General features: G+C 45.8%; 1 protein-coding gene across 1 annotated transcript in view; it reads left to right on the top strand.

The window, feature by feature from the left end:
* The window catches only part of PDSS2 (decaprenyl diphosphate synthase subunit 2), a 306,636-nt gene that overhangs the window by 259,467 nt on the left and 22,164 nt on the right, over positions 1-25,005 (top strand). The window contains exon 7 of the mRNA XM_056125092.1: positions 15,247-15,279. Within this exon, the coding sequence (XP_055981067.1) occupies positions 15,247-15,279 (33 nt within the window). The remainder of the gene's footprint in view (positions 1-15,246; positions 15,280-25,005) is intronic.

The following is a 25,005-nucleotide window of genomic DNA, read 5'->3' as shown; positions in this document are numbered from 1 at the left end:
TAAAATGTGTATACTTTGGGGGCCTGGAGAGATAGTACAGTATATAGGGCTAGTGCCTATACACTTCCACAAGGCTGACCCTGGTTCAATCACCAGACATCCCATTAGGTCCCTCAAGCGCTGCCAGGAGTGATTCCTGGGCACAGTGCCAGGAGTAACCCCTGAGCCCAATAAAGTGTGGCTCCAAAACCAAAATAAATAAATAATTGAAATGTGTATACTTTGTCATAGTAATTCTAAGAGTCTAGCCCAAGAAAACTATCAGAGATGTGGACAAAGATTTGTATCTTAAAATAAGTACCAGAATACTAACTCTAAAAGAAAAAAATGAAAAAAATTTAAAAACAGAAAAAGATGAACTGGAGCAATGTACAATGAAATGCCACACAACTACTGAATATTGTATTACTAGCATGTATTTGTGTTTTTTTTTTTGACAGCTGAACTGAAAATACATATACAGATGGTGTTAGTAGCTCTAATTGGATTACATTAGGATACAGTACAGATTTACATTTTGGTCAAAAAGATCCAGCTAAATATGTTCAATGAAGCTCCCAACTCTCCCTTAACAATTCACTAACTATTCACATGTATATGGATACATATGAAAGACTCTCATGAACATGTATTTTGTTTTGTTTTGTTTTCTTGTTTTGGGCCAGACCCAGTGGTGCTCACTTACTCCTGCACGTAGGGATCACTCCTGGCGGTGCAGAGGACCATATATTATGCCAGGGATCGAACCCTGATCAGCTGAGTGCAAGACAAGTATCCTACCCACTGTATTATAGCTCCAGCCCCTAGATAATGTTTATAAAGAAGTTTCATAAAAAGAGGATGGTTTTGTCTTAGCTGCTTTTGCAAGCTCACAGTTAGAAATGTGACCAACTCAAGTAATTCGGGATTTCCTAAGCTGCAGGTAGAACTTTCTCCGCTGTCTGGCATCCCACTTGATGTTCAGCAGGAAGGAAATGTTTTTCCAGACGGTCTACTCCTGATGCAAGGACTCTGAGTCAGTCAAGTGCTGTCCATAGGTCGGGCCTTGGGCAGATGGTGTCTACCCTTCCGCCCTGGTCCCTGTGTCCTCCTCTAAATCCTCCTCCTTCGGCAAATCCTGGTTATTGCTCACCTTATGGTTCCACCAGGCTGCTGGGATTTGTTCCAGTAATTTCAGGCCCTTCCCAGTTATATCTACAGGTCTGAGCTTTAAATAAGATTACTAGGGACTGGAGCAATAGCACGCAGCCAACCCGGGTTCAATTCCCAGCATCCCATATGGTCCCCTGAGCACCTCCAGGGGTAATTCCTGAGTGCAGAGCCAGGAGTAACCCCTGTGCATCTCCGGGTGTGACCCAAAAAGCAAAAAAAAAAAAAAAATCACTAATGTAGGGTGTGTGGGAGAGGGGGAAGCACAGCGGGTAGGACGTTTGCCTTGTAGATGGCTGACCCAGGTTCATTCCCCATATGGTCCCCTGAGCCCCACCAGGGGTGATTCCTGAGTAGAGAGCCAGGAGTAAGCCCTGAGTACTGCTGGGTGTGCCCCTATCTCATCCCTCCCCCCAAAAAAGGAAAGAAAAAAATGTTAGTGTCTGTTAGGCAGGCAGCACTTTTTTTTTTTTCTTTTTGGGTCACACCTGGCGATGCACAGGGCTTACTCCTGGCTCTGCACTCAGGTGTTACTCCTGGCGGTGCCCAGGGGACCATATGGGACGCCGGGAATCGAACCCAGGTCGGCCACGTGCAAGGCAAAGGCCCTACCTGCTGTGCCATTGCTCTAGCCCCAGCACTATTCTTTAGAATAAAGACTTCTTACCTGAGTTTATTTTAATCTTCTAAATTGTGATGCCCATGTTTATGTAAAGCTCCCTAAGATTATGAGCTCAGGGACCGAAAGACAGTACAGAGGGTTAAGACATTTGCCTTGCATGCAGCTGACCTGGTTTGATCTCCTGCACCACTTATGCTTCCACCCCTCCCCCAACCTCCACAAACATCACCAGGAGTAGTCCATGAGCACTGCTGGATGTGGCACCAAGCCCCAAAATAACAATAATAATAACATACTCATAGTGTGTTCTGTGAATGCCCCCTAGTCAGAGTCAGAGGATGTACTTTGTATAACATGTAAGATGCACGTTCTGTCCTAAAATTTAAGGATGTTGTTTGTTAATTCTGAAGTTAATTCTGGGACTTTCTTTCTAACTTTTCATATTGTGTAGCTCCTGTGCATTTTTGTGACCCTCTCCTTCCCCAGAATTGGAATTTCAAGCAAGAGCTTTAAGAATAGTGGCAAACTGACCTTTGAAATACCCAGAGTATGTAGCATAGTGACTAACTTAGACTGGTCAGGTAGTCAATACTTTCCAAAAGTACGGGTGGTGTGGTCTTGGCAGAATGCTGCTGTTTGGTGGAAGCTCTGTTTTGTTAAATATTTGAATCAAGTTGGTATAGCAGAGATGAACAATAAAGGAATAGGATTTGGAAAACCTGGGTTATAGTTTGGGCTCTGCTCATGTCTCTGTAATCTCAGTCATGTTCTTCTTGTTTTCAATAAAATTATGTCACTTAACTAGATTTAGTGGGGGCAGGATTGGGCCATACTCAGTGGTACCAGGGGACCACTATGTTCTCAGATTAGTTCTGAAATCTTTCCCAGTGGTGCTGCGGGGACCTTGTAGTGCTGGAAATCAAACCCAAATCCTTCACACACACGGCAAGAACTCTGCCTCTGAGCCTCATCCCCAGCCCATAACTAGATTACTACTAAAGTGTCTTTCAGCTCAGATAGATCTAAGAAATAGGTCCCTGAGGAAAGAGAATGCGTTGTAAGGAAGTGTTCCTCACTATTGAAAACTTAATGCTTGTTTTGACAGAGTGATAGAGAAGTCTTGCTTCCGATATGAAAGTTGCCTGTGATGTCTTATTATCACATGGGAAATGACTTCCCTGCTCTGCTCAGACAGGTGTATGTCACCTCTCCCTCCGGGCCCCCTGCTCAGGGAGAGTGTGAATTTATGACTAGACAAGGCAGGCAGCCAGAGATCACATATGTTTTGGGGTTTTTTTATATTAATATAGGAGTATTGCTCTTTATTCAGCCATTGATTAGGCTAATTGAATTGAGCATGAACTTCACCTTCCTTTTTTTTCTTTTTATAAATTTATCTATTGAATCACCATGACCCCATCCCACACCCTCGCCCTACTTGTGGGGCAGATGATTTGTACTTTACTCTCTCTCTCTACTTTGACTACATTCAATATTTCGACACCAGACCCACCATTATTATTTGGGATTTTACCCCAACACTAAGATCTACCGAAAAGGCAACAGAAGACGATGTGTTTTCTATTGCTGGTTAATAATAACATATGTTGTAGCATGGCTGCAGTAGTGGCCACGTGATTTTGAAATTCCGAAATTCTAACAATTAAATCTGGAGGGATTTCTACAAAAACCTGCTGGGTTCCAAGATTTGTTCCTGAGTCTCTGGGATCATGGCCATTAAGCAGCTTGATCAGGAGCCAGAAAGGCCATTCAAGGGCGGCGACTCGGGGTCTCGTTGGGATGGGGAGGAAAGGGACGGCTCCACCCCCATCCCGTGAGGTCCCGTGAGGTCCCTGTGTGTCTCGTCACTGCAGGCACAAACCTAACTGTCCAGTGGCCTCTGGAGGATGGCGATCACCAAACTGCCAAGGGGGAGCAGGCAGAGGGACAGCACCCTTTCCCCCCTGGGGTGACTCAGCGATGGTAACCTACTGTGGGGTTTGGACTCATTTCTGCCAAAAGCCGCTGTGTTCCAAGATTTGTTTGTGAGTCTCTAGGATCATGGCTGTTAAGCAGCTTTATCAGAAGCCAGAGAGGCCATTCGTGGGCAGCAGCTCGGGGTCTCTTTGGGGTGGGGAGGAAAGGGTCGGATCCACCCCCATCCCATGAGGCCCGGCCTGTCTTGTCACTGCAGTCCCAAACCTGACTGTCCAGTGGCCTCTGGAGAATGGCAACCACCGGGCTGCCAGGGGGAACAGGCCAAGGCACGAAACCTATTTCCACCTGGATTGGCCCACCACTGGTAACCTACTGCAGGGACTGGACGCATTTATGCTAAAAGACGTTGGGTTTTGAGATTTGTTTCTGAGTCTCTGGGATCATGGCCATTAATTAAGCAGTTTGATCAGGAACCAGAGAGGCCTTGCCTCCAATTATATAGCTGAACCGGACTTTTGGCCATTTACTTTCTTGGTAAACTTGGCCCCAAGTTGTTGGAGTCTGGCCAAAGGCACAGCAGCAATGTTTGGGTATCTAGAAGTCTGAAGGCACCATCAGGCTGCTGATGCACTTGCCTCACAGGTACAGATTGACCTGCTGGCAGCACCAGACCCTAAATCACATACATTTTGAACATCACTGTGAAGCCAGAAAGGGGAACACTTCTGGTGGGTTTTGGTTATTGTTGTTTTGGTTTGGTTTGGGTTTGGTTTGGGGCCACACCCAACAGTTCTCAGAGATTGCTCCTGGCTCAGGGAATCACTCCTGGCAGAGCTAGTTGTGCACTGTATGAGGCCCCTGGGATCAAACGTGGGTCAGCCATGTGCAAGGTGAGCACTCTACTAACTGTATTATTGCTCTGGCCCCTCTGGTTTGGTGTTTTGTTGTTATTTTAATATCAGGCCTCTCCAACCTCTTCCTTCCCTCCAAATCTTTTTTTCTTTTTATTTTATTTTTATAAAGTTGTTCACAGTGGTTTATTTTATTTTTATAAAGTTGTTCACAGTGGGTTGGAGCGATAGCACAGTGGGTAGGGTGTTTGCCTTGCACGCGGCCACCCAGGCAACCCGGGTTCGATTCCTCCGCCCCTCTCGGAGAGCCCAGCAAGCTACTGAGAATATCTCGCCCACACAGCAGAGCCTGACAAGCTACCCATCGTGTATTCGATATGCCAAAAAACAGTAACAACGAGTCTCACAGTGGAGATGTTACTGGCGCCCGCTCGAGCAAATCGATGAACAACAGTGACAGTGACAGTATTCACAATAGTTCCTTACAGATAACATATTCAAGCACCAATCCCACCAACACGCACCTTCCCACCACCATAAGAGGAAAGTATGTGAAGATTGTCATATTTCATCCTAGCTAGAGCCATTTAAGCCCTTATATACATGTATGTTAAACCCAAATACATGTGTGCTACTTTTGATGTATCAGTGGGCTAGAGTATTAAAGGTCCAGGATGTTCTGTGTCGCTCTCTTCTGGCAGCTTTATTTCATTGTCTCTAGATCTCGGCTGTTGATGAGATTACATGGTGCCAGAAGAAGTTTGTGGGTGTGATTGCCAAGCTACTGGAAAACTGGGGAGCTGGGGGAGGAGGCCCAGTCCCATTCCAAGCAAGCTTGGAGATCTCAGTCATGGGTCCCACATACCTGGGTTTTTCTGTAGGTCCTCTCATAGGTGAGACTCATCCGAGCCTGTGGAGAACGGCGTTGAGCATGGCTGTGCGGTTGGGTTCTGGAGGTTTTTGGCTTCCGGGATTCTATTGGGGCAGGGAGGGAAACTCAGACCGACCCCCTCCTAGTTGTCCCACTGAAGACAGCCGCGTGTGTGGTCAGGACGTTCTGTGTCACTCTCGTCCGGGGGCTTTATTTCATAGTCCCCCTCTAAATCTTAAGATTAGACCCACCTATTTTCTCCCACCCACAGGTAGACACCCACACAAACTGACACCCACTTTCTACCTGTCCCCAGCCGTAGTGAGGAGCCCCAGTCCATGTGGAGCACCCATAGCCCTCCTTGCCTTCATTTTCAGTTGAAATTTGCTGAAAAATAATGATCAGGTAAAAATACTGGTAGTGAGTGGGAGATTTCCCTGGGGGGAAGGGGAAGTCATTCCTCTGTTATCCTTACAATTCCCTCATGAAAGGAAATGGACTCCTGCAGAGAACAGCTAAGCGCTGACTCTCTCCGGGAGTAAGGCTGTGGCAAGTCAGCTAGCTTCATTTTTAATGATCCTTCTCGTTTTCTGCTGCTGTTATAAATCACCTGCAGAAATAAGAATTATGTTTATATTTTCTTGGCTAGTTGTGAATGAACTGAAATGTCACTTGGGCTTGTCTCATTCTGACATTGTCATCGCCAGCCATAAAATACTTTAAGTGAAGCCCATATTACCCAGGCTAAGCTGTAACTCGCTTACCCCAAGATATCTTACTCCGTATTCAAAAAAAAAAAGAAAAGAAAAGAAAAGAAAGATTGCTAGCAGAGTTGGTGTGCATGAGCATAATACACACATAAATATATAGAGAAATATACATGCATGTATATGTATTTCCCCCAATGCTAGTGATCAAATCCAAGACCTCACAGTTCTGTGACTGCACCACATCCCCAATCTCAAGTGCATATTGGGGGCTGTATCCAGTGCCAGAGATTGAACTGGGGTGGGCCACATTTAAGCCAAGTGCCTCACCTCCTGTGCTTTCTCTGCAGTCCTACATACATATTGTTAAACAAAAGAGAAGATAACCTGTTCAGAGAGGCCCCATTGATGCTACGGATAGTCTTCTCATTATTTGACTTGTTTCAAAAGGAATAATTTTTTTGTTATTGAATAATTGTTTCAAAAGGAATTACTGGCCAACATTCAGGCAGAGCTCTGGGGCTACTCCTGTCTCAGTGCTCAAAGAACCATATTCAGGGTCAGGGGTGGAGCCCTGCATATAAAGCATGCACTCCAGCTTGTTGAGCTGTGTCCTGGGCTCTTCTGTTTCTCTGTTACACTTAAGAAAACAAAGTACAGGACTCTAGGTGGAACAATAGACAGTAAATTTGCTGTAGGTTGTCCATGTTCTCATAAAGAGGAGGTAGGATGGGGCCGAAATGATAGTACAGTGAGGGGGCACTTGTCTTGCCCATGGCAACCCAGGTTGCCACATACAGTCCCAGCACCACGTATGGTCCTCCCCAGCCCCTGACAGGAGTGGCTCCTACTGCAGAACCAGGAGTAAGCTCTGGGCACTGTTGAGTGTAGCCAAAAAAAATTTTTTTTAATTTAAAAAAAAATAATGGGGCCTGGAGCGATAGCGCAGCGGGTGAGACGTTTGCCTTGCACGTGGCTGACCTGGGTTCAATTCCCAGCATCCCATATGGTCCCCTGAACACCACCAGGAGTAACTCCTGAGTGCAAAGCCAGGAGTAACCCCTGAGCATCGCCGGGTGTGACCCAAAAAACCAAAAAAGAAAATAATAATAAGGAAAAACACAAATAGAAGGAATACTGTGACTGATCCCATTTGGGGTGCTCAGAGGAAAGAGAGCTTATACCCAGTTGGAAGCATCAGAAGGTTTATGAAAACAGGAGATATCTGAGCTACTCCTCAAAGATCATCCTGATAAGAAAGATTAAAGGAAGATCTTCAGGAAGTGGGAGTCATGGGTGTGCAGATGGATAAAGAATGCAATGTAGTCCAAGAAAAGTATTAAAATTTGTATAGATACAGTGCAATAGAGGACAGATAGAGGATTGCGCTGAACTGCGGGGAATGATCCCTGAGCACAGAGCCAGGAGTAACCCCTGAGCACCTTCAAGTGTGACCCCACCACACCACCACACACACAAACTCATCTCAGGAAGGATATGTGGAATACCCAAAGGGTGATGTGGTAGGAAGAAACTGGCAGGATCAAAACCAGGATTTTGAACTTGAGTAATTGTGCTGTTTATAGAAAGGGTGTGTGCCATGGGCAAACGGACCTAAGCCTGACTTTAACTTGGAGAACATGAGGGGCACCATTCAGGTTGATGCCACCATGCTGAGACCTGTCCCCTGCCATTGACAGCCAAGCCAGTCCTCTCAGTCTCATGTCCTTGCTCATGGCGTCTGGCAATCTGGGTTTAAAAAAAAAATGTTCTTGGATTAACTATGCAATTTCAAATTCCATGTCTTTTCCTGATTCAGGAGGTGCTTAGTGAGGAAAATATTGGCAAAGAGATCATAAGACTTCTGCATAGTGATTTGACATGTAAATAGTGTAGGACCCTCTTTTTAAATTTGGGTACCATAGCCCTCAGCTGTCTGTTCTTTCCCCTTTTCCTGGTGATCCCAAAGAAGTACACACAAGAAAATCAATTCCAGGGAGCGGAAAGATAATACAGTGGGCAGGGCGCTTGCCTTGCACACAGCAAACCTGATTCAATCTCCGGTATCCCATATGGTCCCTTGCGCCCTACTATGAACATGAAGCCAGGAGCAAGCCCTGAGCACTGCCAGGTGTGACTCAAAAACAAAATTTTAAAAAGCAATTTCAGGGACCCAGTCAATCCTATTCTGAGTGCTGCTGGCTTCCTTGCAGATGTCTCTGAATTCACTTCTTATTGACAGGAATGATCAAAATATCAAGGAAAAGGCCTGCCTTGCCCTTTATTTTCTGATATTCTTTCCAGCCCTGCAACTGGAAAGCTCAGCAATACAAGGTCTGATTCTCTTCCAAACCTCAACTGACTACTTCAGCTTTCAGGGTGACCAGATGTAGCAGTTTTCTGATTTGTGACTATTTCAAATCCTGACTCTATATCCCAGTCATTCTGGGATGAGGATGGAGGTGTCCTCAATTTTTCACCCATCTTCTGTACCCCAGCAAACCTAGCCTTTACATATGAAAACTAAGCTTCACTGTTAATACCAATGTGAATGCATTGTTTATTTTTAGTAAGACCTGTTTTCTCTAAAGGAATCAACAATATTTTTTTGCAAATACCAAGATAATAAAGACCTATAAATGTCATTATCTTTTCAGCCACCAGTGTAATCCTTTATCTAAATAAGAATCATTAGTGGATAATTAGTTTAACAAATTGGGTGAATAGTTAATAGGAAACCAAATATTCACATGTACTCAAAGCATCTACAGATGACTAACTAAAGAGTAGGTGGGGGAGGGGATAGAGAGATAATACAACCAGTAAGACACTTGCCTTGCAGGCAGTTACTGTGGTAACCCCATATGGTTCCCCAAGCATCACCAAAAGGTGATCCCTGAGCTTAGAGTCAGGAGTAAGTCCTGAGCACAGTGGATTGTGGCCCCAAAACAGAAAGAAGGCAGGGAAGAAGGGAAGAAGAAAGGTCTTTGATGTAATAGAAAATGAACAGTAGAATCTATGTAATTGTCTTGCCTAAAATCATTTAACCTGAATCTAATCTGAGAAAACAATCACAGAAATTCAGGGTAGGGGACACAGGATGCGGTCCCTGAGAAAACGCCAATGTTATGAGAGAAAAGGTAATGTTTTGGGGAACAGAGATAGTACAGTGGGTAGAACCCATACCTTGCCCATTACCAACCCGGGTTCAACCTCCAGCATCCCGTATGGTCTCCAAGCATCGGGAGGTCTTGGGGTGCAGAGCCAGGAGTAATCCCTGAGCACCGCTAGGTATGACTCAAAAATGAAAAACCAGAAAAGGTGATGTTTTAGACTCTGTTGTTTTAGGACACAATGCTGAAGGGAACAGCATTGTTCATGGGTGATAAAAGTTGGTTTTTATCACGTTGCCTCCAACTTACTCCCAAATGGTCGACAAGTGATTCTGGGGAGAGAAGGCAAAATGTTAGCAAATCGGCCAATCCTGGTCGAGAGCAAATGAATGGTCATTGGATTCTTTTAACAAAAAAGTTTGAGAGAAAAGGTAGTTTTTCCTCACAGTTTAAAGAAAGAATCTTTAAGTCAAACGGCTCGTATTCCAAAATAGACTGGTAACACTTGGGGAAAATAGCATGATTAAGCAGAACGATCCGTCGCTAGCAATTTTGGACTCCCTGCTATGGAGTATTAGTTCTCTTCTTTTAGAAAAAAAAGGTTTCCCCATATCCAGCTTTCAAGTCCAGATAACAGTAGTTAGAAATTGGAAACAGTTCATTTCTGTCATCCAAGCCCTCTTTGTTACCTGACTTATCAAAAAGCATTTGTTTCTTAAAGTAAAAGACCACATTGTACAGCCATTACTTACCAACAGGGTATCTGACTGCTTCTGGTCTGCAGAGACTGCTGTATAAACCTGAAATTAATCCCTCTCTGCATCCTCTCCATCAGAGTGCTGGGGTTTAGGTGAGCTTTTTTTTTTTTCTGCTTTGTTTTGCTTTTCTGCAGAATTGTGTTACCGTGTTCAATGCAACACTTGGTGTCTCCGGTGCCATGAGCACTGGCCCACTATCTTGTCTGTTCCCTACCACCACCACCTTTTTTTTTTTTTAAAGATAAAACAAGTTTCAAACTGCACATTCTCTGTGAACCATGCTAAAGACTGGAGGAAATTACCTTCTTTTCTCATGACTCTGATTGACAGACCACAGTTCCAGGAGGAAAAGGATAAACCAATCCCTTTTAAAGAGCCTAGTAATGAAGCCCTCGGGGAATTGCTGTCGATGGTGGAATTTCCAGTCATTTTTGGAGATGAGCAGCGTGGCAAGAAGGGCTTCGGGACTGCTGGCTGTTGAAATACAGTCTGCATTTATTTCCAGCCCCCGTCAGAAAGTTATTTTAATAATGTCTTGCTCTGCTTGAAATACACATAAGTGGCAGATGTCAGGGAAATAGGGGAGAGTTACAACCCTTCCTTCTGGTTGAGACACCAGGAATTTATGTAGTTGTTTCTCGCAGCCTTGGAAGTAAGCACAGACGCATGCAAAAGCCTAAGTTGGAACCGAAGTTAGGCCAATGACAGATCATTGATCCTCAGATGGGTCAGCAATGCAGAGCTAGATTTTCAGGGAGTTACATTATTAAAAACAAGTCACCCCAATGTTTCTGCTTTAGCAAGTGCAGTATTGATGAGCTCTGCATTTGGGAGTATGAAAATCAAACTTAGTATCGTACTCTTTTATTTTACAGAAAAGGGCATGAAAATCCTTGCACATGGCCAATCCAAGTTCCATCTCCCACACACCCTATGGCCCCCTGAGCCTCGCCAGGAGCGATCCCTGAGCATAGAGCCAAGAGTAATCCCTGAGCAACGCTGGTTCAAAAACCAAGAAAATAGGATAGAAAAGAAAAGAAAATCAGACTGTGCATGCCCTGGAGAGGAAGCATCATGAGGGCGGGTGCTTCCTCTAGGAGCGAACAAATCCTGTCTATTCTAGGCGAGGTCTCTAGTGCCTGACGGGAGGCCATGTCCAATGAGTGAGTGAAGGAGCAGCCATCTGGTAGACCAAAGCAAAGGCTCCTCCCAGATGACAGTTTTTATTTTCATTTTATTCCTGGCTATATTTGGAACTTACTTCTGGCTCTGCACTAAGAGATCATTCCCGGCGGGTTCAAGGAACCACAAGGGATGCCAGGAATCAAACCCCGGTTGGCCATGTGCAAGGCAAGCTCCCTGCCCACTGTACTATCTGGCCCGACAGCTGTTTTCAGTGGAAAACACTCAAACCCCACTCAGGAGACCCCCGGTCCACCCTGCAACTCTCAGCCAGCCCGGCTTGCAGTTCTGTGCTAGAGCCCCAAGATAAAGTACCTCCTCAGGCTGTGCTGGGGCTTATCTTGGCCATCCCAGCAGCGCCTGGGGCCTCTGGAGCTGCACTCAGCAATGCTCTAGGAAGTTTGTGAGACTGGAGACTGAGCCAGGCAAGCCTCTGAACCTCTGTCCTATGTCTCCAAATGAACTGTTATACCAGAAAGAAGTAGAATAAGTTGTGTTGAATGAGGAATATTCTTTATGTAGGACACTGAACCCGCATTTGCATTGGTTTCTAATTTGCTCCCCGTTAATGTTCTCCCCAAGCTTTTTTGTGGGGGGTGAGGGGGAAATGTGGTATCCAGATGTGTACTCTGAATTACGTGTATGTTCATACATGTAGATACCAAACCACCTGGCCAATATATAGACATGCACACATGCCTGGAGATAAAAACTTAGGAGGTATACTACTTAAGAAATTAAAAGAGGGGCTGGATGGGGCTGGAGCAATAGCACAGCAGGGAGGGCGTTTGCCTTGCACTCGGCCAGCCTGGGTTTGATTCCCAGAATCCCATATGGTCCTCTGAGCACTGCAAGGGGTGATTCCTGAGTGCAGAGCCAGGAGTAACCTCTGTGCATCACTGGGTGTGACCCAAAAAGCAAAAAAATATATAATAATAAAAGAGGGGCTGGAGCTATAGTACAGCGGGTAGGACAAAGCTTTGCCTTGTACACAGCCGACCTGGGTTCGATCCCCAGCATTCCATGTGGTCCCCTGAGCACCGCCAGGAGTAATTCTTGAGTGCAGAGCCAGGAGTAACCCCTGTGCACTGCCAGATGTGACCCAAAAATAGAAAAAAGCCAGAAAAAAAAGGAAAGAAAAGAAAAGAAAGGATACTTATTCCTAGAAACTAAAGAATACTTTTCTGTCCAAACTGGAGCCGTCAAGGATGAAATAAATTATTTTCACAGAACCCAAGTGTTTGCTTAGAAGCAGAAAGGACAGGCAGGTAAGTGACATGGGGAAGGTTAGAATCCGTTGGGGTTAGAATGACCACGGGCGCCTGTCTCTCCTTTCTTACAGACTTCTTATCTGTCCGCTTTTGGCTTTTGAATGTTCAAAAGCTGACACTGGTTACACATGGTGTTTCTTGGTCATCGTGCCCAGCAAAAATTTCCTTTTCGCTGAGTGAAAGGAGGCAGCTGGACTCAGCTTGTGCTCCGGGGTTCTTTCCCTGGCACCCCTTAGGCCCCCAGCATCCTGGGGGCAGCCCTGGTGGTCCCCAGCACTGCAGGCCCAAGCGGCTCTGCTGCATCCTCAGATTCTTGCACTGAACCTCCAGTCAGACCCAACCTGAAGGAGAATCACCAGGAGCGAACCTCTGGGCCCGGGACCACAGCTTGGGAGTCCCACCTCCCCCCAAAGAAAAAGTGCCAAGCTCAGAATACAAATTTACTGAGCCAGTTGGGGCTGTGAAAATTGCTTGTGGTGAAGTAAGCATTAAGGTTTCAGATAGTGAAATTCTTTAGGATGAGTAATTTTTATTTTTAAAGTACGAGATGAGGCCAATGACTTTCTAAAACTTTCTGATGTCACTGGGGGTTGGAGAGATAGTACAGCAGGTAAATAACTTGCCTAGCATGAGGCTGACCTTGGTTCATTCCCCGGCATCACATGTGATCCCCTGAGCACCTCCAGTAGTGACCCCTGAGCACAGAGTCAAGAGTAATCCCTAAGCACTGCCCATTGTGGAAAATTTAAAAAAGGGGAAAAAAATCTTAGTGATAGGACTGTGCTAGGTTTGGGGGCATATCCAGCAGTGCTCAGCAGCTACTCCTGGCTAGGTGCTTACTCCCAACATTGATCGGACCCAGGTCTCTCCAGCATGCAGTGTATGCACACTTTGAACTATCTCCTCAGATGCACACTTTGAACTATCTCCTCAGCCCCTGCACCAGATGTTCTTGTTTATAAGTATTTGTCCCACCCCCAAGAAAGTGTTGAATTTTTTTCTTTCAATAAGATAAATGAGAAATTGCTTATGATCTGCAAAAGGAAAGGTCTACCCTAAGACCCTATAATTAGTTTTCCTTCACTTTACCCTACATTCTCAATATGTACAACCTCTGCTGAGGTTGAAAAGAGGGCTTACCCGGCTGGAGCACATGTTGATTTGCACCCTGGCCCTACCTGGCCTCCCGAGCACTGCCAGGTGTAGCCCTGGTGGCCCTCTGTACCAGTTGGGAAGACCCCCCCCCAAAAAAATAATAATAGGAAACAAGAATAAACAGTGGAAGATAGAAAATGTATATCCCCAGAGTTGGCCTAAATGTTAACTTTGTCCCAATCATAAGTGACGTAGAAGAGACAGCTGTGACTTGGCCAATTTAAAGACTAAGCATTTTGTGAAATGCTGATGCTGAAATTTTGCTCACAAGTCATGGCTTATTCATAGGATCAAAACCAGGGCATGTTTGCGCCATGTCCACTGAGGAGTTCAGTCTGTGTCTTCCTATAGACAAGCTTCGGGCCCCCATCCTGCTACCAAAGGAAGGTTTGTATTGCTTGTTATGGACAAAATATAATCTTGAGCAAGTTGTGGCCGCATACTGTAGGAATTCTAGAATTTTAATAATTAGGGTCTGGAGGGATCTCTGCAGGGAGCTGCTGGTTCCAAGATTCGTGTGTGTGTCTCCGGATCATGGTGGTGTAGGAGCTTAAGTAGCTGGTGGCATTTTGTGGGCATCATCTCAGAGTCCCATCGGGGCAGGGGGAAGGAGAAGGGCCGGCTCCTCCCCTGTCCTGTGAGGCCTGGTGTTTCCCACCACTGCCACCACATATCTGGAGCTTTCGTTGAGTTCTAGAAGATGGCAGCCGCTGGGATTCCTAGGTGGCAGGTGGAGGGACAGCACCTGCTCTCATCTGGAGTGGCCCGGCAAAAATGGCCTATTGCAGTGGCCCACATATTTTTATAGGCCACTAGCTGCAAAAGACATTTGCTTTAGAGAACATGTTTAAGGTACAATTTTAACTTCAGATAGTTTGTGGTGATGCCAACCACTATTCATGAGCAGTGTCTTGGTATAAATTACTTAGTATGAAAATAAGAAAAGCAAAATGCAGGCGTCTTTGAATGAATTTTTAAAGTATTATAAAAAAAAAAGTCAGAAGCAGTGTTATAGGCATTTTTCCTTTTCTCCCACAAAAAGGAACCTGCTAGTGGGTTTAGGACTTGACAAATGGTCTCCAAAACAAGTGATCTCTGGCACTAACTTCTTCAGAAGATGGAGGGAGGGCTCTTGTCTTGTGTAGAGGTGGCAGGAGATGTCTCAAAAAATGAGGCACTAGCACACATTCACATATTAGTTGTTTCTGTTGTGTTAGGATTTGAGCTATTACACTGAGTACATGTGCTTATTTCAATTTGTTTTTTAATAACTAAAATATTTTAAATAAAATATGTCTCTTATATCTCCTTCACTTCTGCCTTTCTTCATTCCTGGTGGAGAAAAAGGCTGCCCCTGTAACATAACATAATAAAAATTATGCCATGAGAAGTAGAGGAGAAGGAAATGAACCCAAGATTGCTTACTAATCAAATCTAGATAGAATGTATATGTGTGTTCATTATATTTCATTCTTTTTTTGTTTCTTTGTTTGGAAATTGTATATATTGCCATGGATAAAGATAGAAATGGGAAGCTATTTGATTTTTCTTTTTTTGAGAAGCAAAAGTTCCAGTAATAGTCATTTTCACAGAACTAACATAATTCCCCCCCTTTATTTTCTATTTCAGGCTAAAGAGAAAGGAAGATTAAACTACGCTAAGGTAACTGGTTTTTGTTTGTTTGTTTGTTTGTTTAAGGAATGTGTATTGAAATACCATGATTTACAGGGTTGTTCATAATAGAGTTGTTGCAGGCATGCAACATTTCAACACCAATCCCACCATCAGTGTCCCCAGGTTCCCTCCAACCCCCCAGCCTGTTCCCTTGGCCAGAATATAACAAATATATTTCATATTACTTGGCCCAAAAAAAAACTAAAAAGAATGGCAAATAGAATCATCGGAAAATAAATCAGTAGAAGTCTTTTGTGAGGAAAATTGCAATATGTTTTTAGCCTTTTCTAATCTAGTAGAGGACCACCATACACACCGTTAGTGAGCTCCATACTTAATGCCACATGATGGGAAGTTTCCCCTGTTCTTTAAAGGAGCTCTTTTAGCACTTCTTGCAAAACTGGTTTCAGGGTTATGAGTTCCCTTAGCTGCTGCCTGTCCATAAAGCTCTGTATAGTTTCTTCAAATCTGAATGACAATCTACCTGAATAGAGTATTCTTGGTGAGGTGTTTATTTCATTGAGTTTTTGTACTATATCCTTCTATATTCTTCTGACTAATAGAATCTCATTTGATAGTTCTGCTGTACATCTACTGCGCTTTCCTTCGTATGTAAGTTCTTTTTCTGATCTTGCTTCATTCAGTATTTTGTATCTGTCTTTGGATTTTGTCATTTTGAGTACAATATGTCTTGGAGTTTTCCTAATTGTGTCTATTTTCACTGTGATCCTTCAGGCCTCTTAGATCCTAGTGCCTGTACTCCTCTGAGAAGTTCTTATCATTGGTTTCGTTAACTGTTTCTTCATCATATTTGCCTTCCTGTTCTTCAGGGTCTACAGTAATTTTTATGTTGTTCCTCTTGAACCCATCCCATAGTTCTCTGGTATGCTCTTCATTTCTTTTCAGGCTATTTTTTCCACCTTCTGCTGTTTGCTAGTGGTTTCTTCCTTCTTACCTTGAAGCTCCTTAATCTTTTGCACTACTTCTGTTATTCTGCTATTCAGAATGTCTATTGACATTTGCATTTCACCTAACATATTCCTCATTTCTGACTGTAGTAGTTTTTTTATTTCAACTCTCACTTTTTTTGTGCTTTGCTGACTCCCTGTGCTATCATTTCTTTGAATTCATTGAACATCCTCATTATAGTGTCACTAAAGACACTGTCTGAGGATTTACTGGTGTTGTTTATATCTTCGGTGATACTGTTTTTGCTCATTGAGCTTTGTGGGCTTCTGCGTGTTTTCCCCATTAGTTTTACAGTGTTCTTGTCTTTGTAGTTACCCTCTCTGGAAGATACTGAGGGTTTAAGCTGGAGATTTCTCTCTGTCTTCTCTGCCTGTCCTCACAGAATGATAGGAGGAATAACTCTGAGCATCCAGGGAATTTGCTGAATAGATTTGAAGTGTGGTCTCATAAGCAGCCACACACTTCAATAACTGTGATGTAAGCCCTTAAGATGGTGGGGGTTGGGTATGGAGGCTGCAAGGACCCACATGTAAGGAAGGAGAGGCTCTGCCCACTGTTTTGGAATAAGCCCAGTGATATTAGCAGGAGGCAAGCAACAGCAAGAAAAAAGTCAGTAGTAACTTTTATATCTACTACCCTTATCTTACACATACCACTTACGTGTTTGGTGTCCATTTGTATTTGAAAAAAGAAAATCACTCCGTTCAGAGCAAGGGGTATTTCCTGTGAAGTTACGAGCATTCAGGTGTGAAGTCTGATTTCTTCAATGATACATTTAGGTCTGAAGCCCCTACTTCATGCCAGTCACTCTTAGGTGTTGGGAGTCCAATAGTGACCCAGATAGTCTTTCCTATTCAGACACTTACATTCTAGTGGGAGACAAATAATTGTGAAATAGCTCAATGGATATGCACTGTAGTACCATTCTGTCATAAGCGCCCTGATGGAAAAAGCTAAGCCAGGTGACATCACTAACCGTTACCTTTGACCTGTGAATGGAAGACAGAGCTAAGTACCATCAGATGGTAACATGGAGCACCACGCAGCACGGACCTGGGCTCCTCAAAGCTGTGGTTCCTTAACACCTGTGGAGCCCTCAAAATTCACAGGCCTGTATAATCACTGGTGGAAGGAAGGGTTTATAACATATAAGTAGATAATTCTGAGATATACTTTGACCCCAAGAGGCTAGGGATGGTGTTTGTTTGTTTGTTTGTTTGTTTGTTTGTTTTTGGGGGGCCAGCCACACACCCAGTGATGCTCAGGGATGGCTTTTAGCTCTGTGCTCAGGCATCACTCCTGGCAGGCTCAGGGGTGGTGCCAGGAATTGAGCCCGGGTCAGTTGCATGCCAGGCAAGCACCCTGCCTGCTGTGCCATCTCTCCAGCTCTCCAGAGATAATACTGACACACAGCTTGGACACTGACGCACGAGTTCGGTTCATGTTTGTGTCACTGCACACCTGTGGACAAACCTGATCCACCCATCTGTCTGCCCCGAGGAGACAGATGGAACATATTTATCGTATCAGTGGGTTGCACCCAGGGTTCAGCTAAAGGAACATATGACCCACATGGTTTATACAGCAGACAGGATTCTGCCTGTGAGTGGAGACTCCCTCTCTGCTGATCTGGAACCCTCAACTCTCCTGAGTTCATACCCATGTCCCCAGGCCTTTACTCCAAGTTTCTGCCAGAAATGCAGCTTCTCCTGTTGTCTGACTCGCCAGCTTTGGCCTCCTTCAAGAAAAGCTTCATTGTAGGAGCACCTTTGACCCCCAGACCTCCACATCTACTGTCCCTGCACCCCATCGTCTTCCCACTCACACACCTTGAACATGTCCTCCAAACTCCCACAGGCAGACAAACAGCATATCTCATACTGAACTCAGCATCTTCCCAATGTCTCTGTTCTTTTTATATTTTAATAGATTGTTATTTTTCGCAGTTTTAGATTGACAGCAAATTTGAGCCCAAAGTATAGCATTCCCATTAACCCGCATAATGCACCCCCCCCACACACACACACACACATACCAGTCTTCTGCACTCCTTGTTTGGGTTGGGTTGGCCTAGGTTTGTTTGGGAAGCCTTACAGACAGTACTCAAGGGCTTCACCTGGCTACTACTTGGGTATTTCCTCCTGGCAAAGGGGGAAATCGTGAGATTCCAGGTACCAAACCTGGGCCTTCTGAATGCAGAGAATACACTCCAGCCCACTGAGCTGTCTCTCTAGCCTCAGACTGGTCCATTGGCTATAATTAATGAACCTACCTTGACACTTCATTATTGCTTCAAATCCATAGTTTACATTAAGAGTCACTCTTGGTATTTACCTTGGTTTCTGTTTATTTATTTTCTCTCATGTGGTTGACCCTGGCTACCCAGCAGTCAACCATGTGAGACACTGAGGAAATGAAATTTCTCCATGTGACTCCTCCTCCTCCCACCAGAGTCGCTGGTTAGGAACATTGCAGGAAAAGTTTTAATCAACTCACTGGAAGACAAGGGATGGGAATCTACTGTGACCATAAAGAAACCCAGTCTCTGAGTCAAATGACCAGGGAATGGGAGCCCTAGTTTGACAGTAGAGTGACTACTGACCATTGATGCAGATTTGTGACTCAGAGACCTTCAGGATTTCTTGCTGCAGAAGCACATGGCAGTGGAAGCCTGAGGGGGCCAGAGATGGAGCTCAGTGCAGGCTCTCAAGCTTCCACCTGGATTCTAGTGCTGGGTTAGATCCCTGGCTCCCCAAAATATTTGTGCATATGTGCTACACCCTAAAACACATATACGTATTATGCAGATAGACTACCCCTGGCACCCTAAAACATATATGTGTGTGGTCTGCAGATGAACTCCCCTCACCAAAGCATATATATGTGTGTGTGTGTGTGTGTGTGTGTGTGTGTGTGTGTGTGTGTGTGTGTTTATGCAGTCTGGTACCCCAAAATACATACTCATGTGTGGTATGAAGGTAGAACGTCCCAGGCACCTCAAACCACGTACATTTGTGTGGTACACAGATGAAACACCCCTGGACATGGCATTGCTCAATGCCATCACTTCACTGTGAATTCTGCATCCAGTCTCCTAATGCAGCACTTCTCAGGGGGGAGCCACAAGGGTGAGAAATTGCATCAGTGGGGTCCTATGGCCAGAGGCTAAAGGCAACCAGTAAGACAGAGGGCACCACAGGAAGGAAACAATGTCAGAGGAGGCCACAGTCTCAAAAGGATCGAGAGACACTCCCCTCAACTCCGACTCCTTAGTAGAAGATGCCGGGTTTTGGAGAGTGCTGTGCCATTGTTCATGGTGTGTCCTGGATTGCCTGTGTCCAGCTCCAGTTCGCACCAAGAAAGCAGTGCCTGAAACATGCAGGTGGCTAAGCATTCAGTTGGTGCTACGAGAGGTCTGAAATCAAGAGCTCAAGTTCCACATTTTATTTTGTTGCTCTGGTTTGATTTGGGGGTGCTTATGGGTTCATTCTGGGTCAGTGCTTGGGGGTCCCTCCTAGCAGTGCTCAGGGGGCCATGTAGTGCCAAGGATCAGATTTGGGCTCTGACAGACAAGCATGTGCTCAGCCTGTTATTCACTCTCTCTGGTCAATAAACTCTTCAAATGATTCATTTGAGGATGAGAGAGAACTCAACAGGCTAAACACAGGGTTTTCCTGCAGAAGACCCAGGTTTGACCCCTGGCACCACATGACTTCCTGAGCACCACTGGGAGTACCTCACCACCAAGCACCACTACGTGTGGGTGGCACCCAAAAAAATCATTTGGGTGGGGGGAGCAGAGGAATAGTATAGTGAGTTGGGGGTTTGCCTTGCACACAGCCGGCCTGGGTTCAATTCCTGGCATCCCATATGGTCCCCTGATTGATCATCAAGAATAATTCCCGAGTGCAGAGCCAGCAGTAACCTCTGAGCATCACTGAGTGTCACCAAAAAAAAAAAAGGAAAGAAAAGAAAAGAAAACTGGGCCAGAGATATAGTACAGCAGGTTAAGGACTTACAATCCAAATTTGATCACCAGCACCACATATAGTGACCCTCCCCCACCCCCAAACACAGAGCCAGAAGTGGCCCCAAAGTAACCCCAGGTTGTGACTCAAAAACAAACAAACAAAAAAAAACTAACAAAAGGGGCTGGAGCAATAGCACAGCGGGTAGTGCGTTTGCCTTGCATGCGGCCAACCCAGGTTCGATTCCCAGCATCCCATATGGTCCCCTGAGCACTGCCAGGGGTAATTACTGAGTGCAGAGCCAGGAGTAACCCCTGTACATTGCCAGGTGTGACCCAAAAAGCCAAAAAAAAAAAAACTAACAAAAAAAGAATGCAGGCTTCTTAGCTGTGAGGACTTTGGGTCTAGCTCCAGCTCTGCTTTAATGACAAAAAAAAAAAAAAAAGAGAGTAGATGGATGACAACGTTGGTGAAACAGCCCATCCCACCATGCAGCGGTCTGCCAGGTCACTATGCCAAGTGCCCGGTGATAATATTGCTCTATTGCTCTTGCCCGGAAATAGAAACCCGTCCCCTGGAAAGTGCAATGTCAGTCTGATATTTAAGGGCACGGCATGATCCAAGTCATTAAACTAGACCAGTGTTTCCCAAAGTGAGTGGTTTCCCCAGGGATACTGGTCTCAGGTGCAGTGGGGAGGGGAGAGCTTTCTGTTTGCCCGGATTTTGGTGTGTGTGGGGGGGTGTCCTGTATACTTTTTCTCTTCTGAAAATAGGCAGTAGGGCACATCAATTTGGGCACCTCTGATCTAGACTTTCACTCTTACACAGACCTAACTCTGGGTAACAGGGGCTGGAGATGCTCTCCTCTGTCCAAGCGTTGGGGGCATGCCTGTGAGGTGCAGCTTGCCGCCATTGTGCCTCATACACCCTGTCTCAGGAGCTTTAGTAAAGCCAGATCACGCCTTCAGTCTCTGGACCACTTCCGTGTCCTGGTGACTGATGCAGGGACCTGATTTGCCTTGCCTGCCGTGAACCTGGTTCAATCCCCAGCACCACCAGCAGTGATCCCTAAGCACAGGGATCAACCTGGTTCAATCCCCTAAGCACACCACCAGGAGTGATCCCTTACTCCCTAAGAGCCAGGAGTAAGCCCTGAGCAGAACTGCATGTGACCCCCCCCCAACCCCTAAATTAATGACTGAGAAGTTCAGTGGCTTTCTCTGGAATCTGTTGCTGGAAATTTCTTTGGTTCCAGGGCCCATGTGATAGTTCAGTGGGTAGGGTGCTTATTTGAACGTGGCCAACACGGGTTCGATCCCCGGCATCCCATATGGTCTCCTGAGCACTGCCAGGAGTAATTCCTGAGTGCCGAGCCAGGAGTTCCCCCTGAGCAATACCAGGTGTGGCCCAAAAAGATTAAAAAAAGACAGTTCTTCAGTTCCAAGTGGTGAGATTTGGGTCAGGGACAGCTCAGAGGGCTGGAGTGCATGCTTTGCATGTGGAAACTTGGGTTTCAGTTCAAACCCTATGAGGGGGCCCCAAAACAAAAATGGAAGGAAAGGGAAAAAAAGACTGCCAGTCATGAGTGTTCAAAAGTTAAAAATTATCTCAGAATCATATTTCACAAACCTTCAAAGATTGTTCTGGCTGCATGTTCTGCACCTTTCTCTGCCCACTCCCAGACGTTACCAGTCTCAGTGTGAAAGAAAGAGGAGAGGTGGGAAGAGGTGATGGTCTCAACATCAGACCCAGCTGGCTCTTGGGGATGATAGTCACACTCAGTTACACGTGGTTCGGCGTGAAACACTCAGGTGAAAAATAAAATTCCTTGTTAATTGGGTTTCCGTTGCGATGGAGCCCAGATTCAACGGCTTACGCTGCTGCGGTGCCGTTCATCTGAAGATATCAAAGCACTCGACCACTATTAATTCAATAAGTCTCTCATAAGGTGGTTAACAGGGCCCTGAGCTGTCTGCTCGCGACCGGCACTCACCCATCAAGGTGGGAGGGGGGCGGGGAGGGTTGGCACGGGGAGAAAAACTGTTTAAGTATAAGACGATGCTACCCAGTCCCCTCCAAAACGGAAATGCAAGGAGACGCTCCCGAGCCTGGTTTAATGTGCAGAAGTTTTATTAGGCAGAATGTAATTACCGTAGGGGAATCGTGGCCAGAAAGCCACACTCCCCACCGCATTTGCTCTGAGACCAGTGCTCTAGGGATATGCACAAGACCGTGACTGGTGTGTGGTTCTGGGTGTATCTCGGGCTCAGGCCCTGTTCCCCAAGTTTCTGGCCCCAGGAGATGCATAGCTGCCAGGGATCGGTGGTAGAGGGAAGCATGCCAGCTGCTGAGCGGCAAGACCTCTGGGGGGCGGTGGGTGTCGGGCCGCACAGAGAAGCTTCTCGGACCATACTCACGCTCAGTTTGCTATGGCAACTAATATAGATGTCTGCAAGAAAACGAATATGTTGACTACCCTCGCTTAGAAAAACACCGACAAACGTCTGTGTATTTTCCCCAGCTGGAGCTGAGCGTATGCCTGTAGTTTAGCCTACTGCTACTCGAAACCAGCATGCTGCTGAAAGACCGAGGCAGATGGTATTTTTACCACTTCAGGCAAAACATGGCACCTATAGTTCGGCTCTCTACAATTTTAATTCTTTAACACGTTCAAAATGGCTGGCTTAAATATCTCCATCCGAGATGCAGATTTTTTTTTATTTTTTGCTCCCAATCCCAATGGCTACAGGGGCTGGACACATAGTACAGGGGGGCAAGGCTTCTTGCATACTGCTGACCTAGGTTTGATCCCCGACACCCTAGAAGCCCCCTGAGCACTGCCAGGAGTGATCCCTGTGTGCAGAGCCAAGAGTAAGGCCTGAGCACAGCCAGGTCTGGCCCCCAAACCAATAGTAATACCAGCACTGTAGCACTGTCCTCCCAATGTTCATCGATTTGCTCGAGCAGGCACCAGTAATGTCTCCATGGTGAGACTTGTTACTGTTTTTGGCATATCGAATATGCCACAGGGAGCTTGCCAGGCTTTGCGGTGCGGGTGGGATACTCTTGGTAGCTTGCCGGGCTCTCCGAGAAGGATGGAGAAATCGAACCCAGGTCGACCTCATGCAAGACAAACACCCTACCTGCTGTATTACTACTACTACTACTGCTACTACTACTACTACTACTAATAATAATAATAATAATGATAATAATAATAATAATAGCTTCAGCTACATTGACACACAAGTAAGGATCACTTGGTCCAAACAAGGCTGTGCTGTGGAGTTGACCTTCTGCTCCTGCTTCACAGATGCCTGGAACTGTGTTTCAAACGGGCTTTCCTCACTGTGCCACCGACACAAAAGAATTTCCAGAAACTCCAGCCCTGGCTGCAAACTTCTTTCCTTTCCTTTCTTCCATTACTATTGGAGGGAAGAAAATTGTTTCCTTGTTGTGTTTTTGTTTGGGGGCCCACATTCAGGAGTTATTCCTTGGCTCTGCACTCAGGGATCACCATCTCCCCTTCGCCCCCCTGCAGTGCTCAGGGGACCATAGGGGAAAGCCAGGGCTCCATAATAAGCCAGCTCCTTACCCGCTGTGCTATCTCGCAGGGCCCCCAAGATTTTGTTTCTTTGGTGTCTTCTCGAGGATCACTCTCAAACCGGAGACTTACCCACAGCCACGCAAGCCCCAGTTGCTTGGTCCTGCAGGTGTTGCTTTCAGCAGGACTCCAGCTCACAGTCAAACGAGAGAGCTGTCTGCTGGCATGGGTCGAGGGCTCAGTCAGCCATCTCCTGCTGTTCCACTCTGGGGCAGCAAGGAGGCTGCCCTCTCCCCTGTTCCCCCTTCACTACCCCCCACCAAAGCTCTTGCACATTTTGTTGAGTCATAAAATGCATCTGCATAGGGACCACATTAAACTTCCCATCCACCCAGCGGGCAGGGCTGTCCACAGACATCTGCATTTGCGCAATGACAGCCCCCCCACACACCCCTGCCCTCACCGCCTCCTGTCCACAGTCTTCTGCTCTTGTAACCATTTCTTTTTTTTTTTCCCCTCTTTTATGATTCCGAGATGGCTCCAACTGTCCTGCTGCATCTTGAGCCCAAAGTTCTACTTCTCTGAAACTGGAGCCTAAAACAGATTTTTTTTTTCCTGTAAATATTACTGTCCTTTCTTTACTGACAAAGCCAGACTTTTTTCTTTTTAATTTAATTTCTGGGCAGACGGTATTTTGCCTGCTTGTTCTCTCCCATAACCCTAGCTCTGTGGCTCTCCTCCCCGTCCCCCCTGTTGGCACGTTTAAAGTCCAGATGTTGCTGTGATTTTCTCTTCCCTAGACCCTCTCTTGGGCAGACTCCACCGCTCCTGCTCTGCAACTGTGGTGAAGTGCCCAATAGCATCCCCATCTCCCGTCATGCACAACTCCTGGCCTCTGACCTCAGGAAGCAGTTCCAGCATTTAGGGTTTCTGTTTTTGTTATTATTATGGAAACTATGTAGAAATTTTGATAGTCCTCCAATCCCATCTTTTTAATTGGGGGTTGGGAGTTGGTTTGGTTTATCTGTTGGTTTGTTTTTTGGATCACCCCTGGCAGTGCTCAGGGCTTACTCCTCTCTGTGTGCTCAGCGATCACGCCTGGCAGTGGCCTGAGCACCATATGCAGGCTAAGGATAGAACCAAGATTGGCTGTGTGCAGGGCAAGTGTCTTAACCCCTGTGCTCTCCCCAGCACCCCCATCCCATCCTGTATTTTTTCATAAAGGACTTGTGG

Source organism: Sorex fumeus, unplaced genomic scaffold, assembly GCF_029834395.1.
Source record: "Sorex fumeus unplaced genomic scaffold, SorFum_2.1 ptg000054l, whole genome shotgun sequence".
Taxonomy (NCBI): Eukaryota; Metazoa; Chordata; class Mammalia; order Eulipotyphla; family Soricidae; genus Sorex; species Sorex fumeus.
This window is presented reverse-complemented; position numbering and strand designations above follow the sequence as displayed.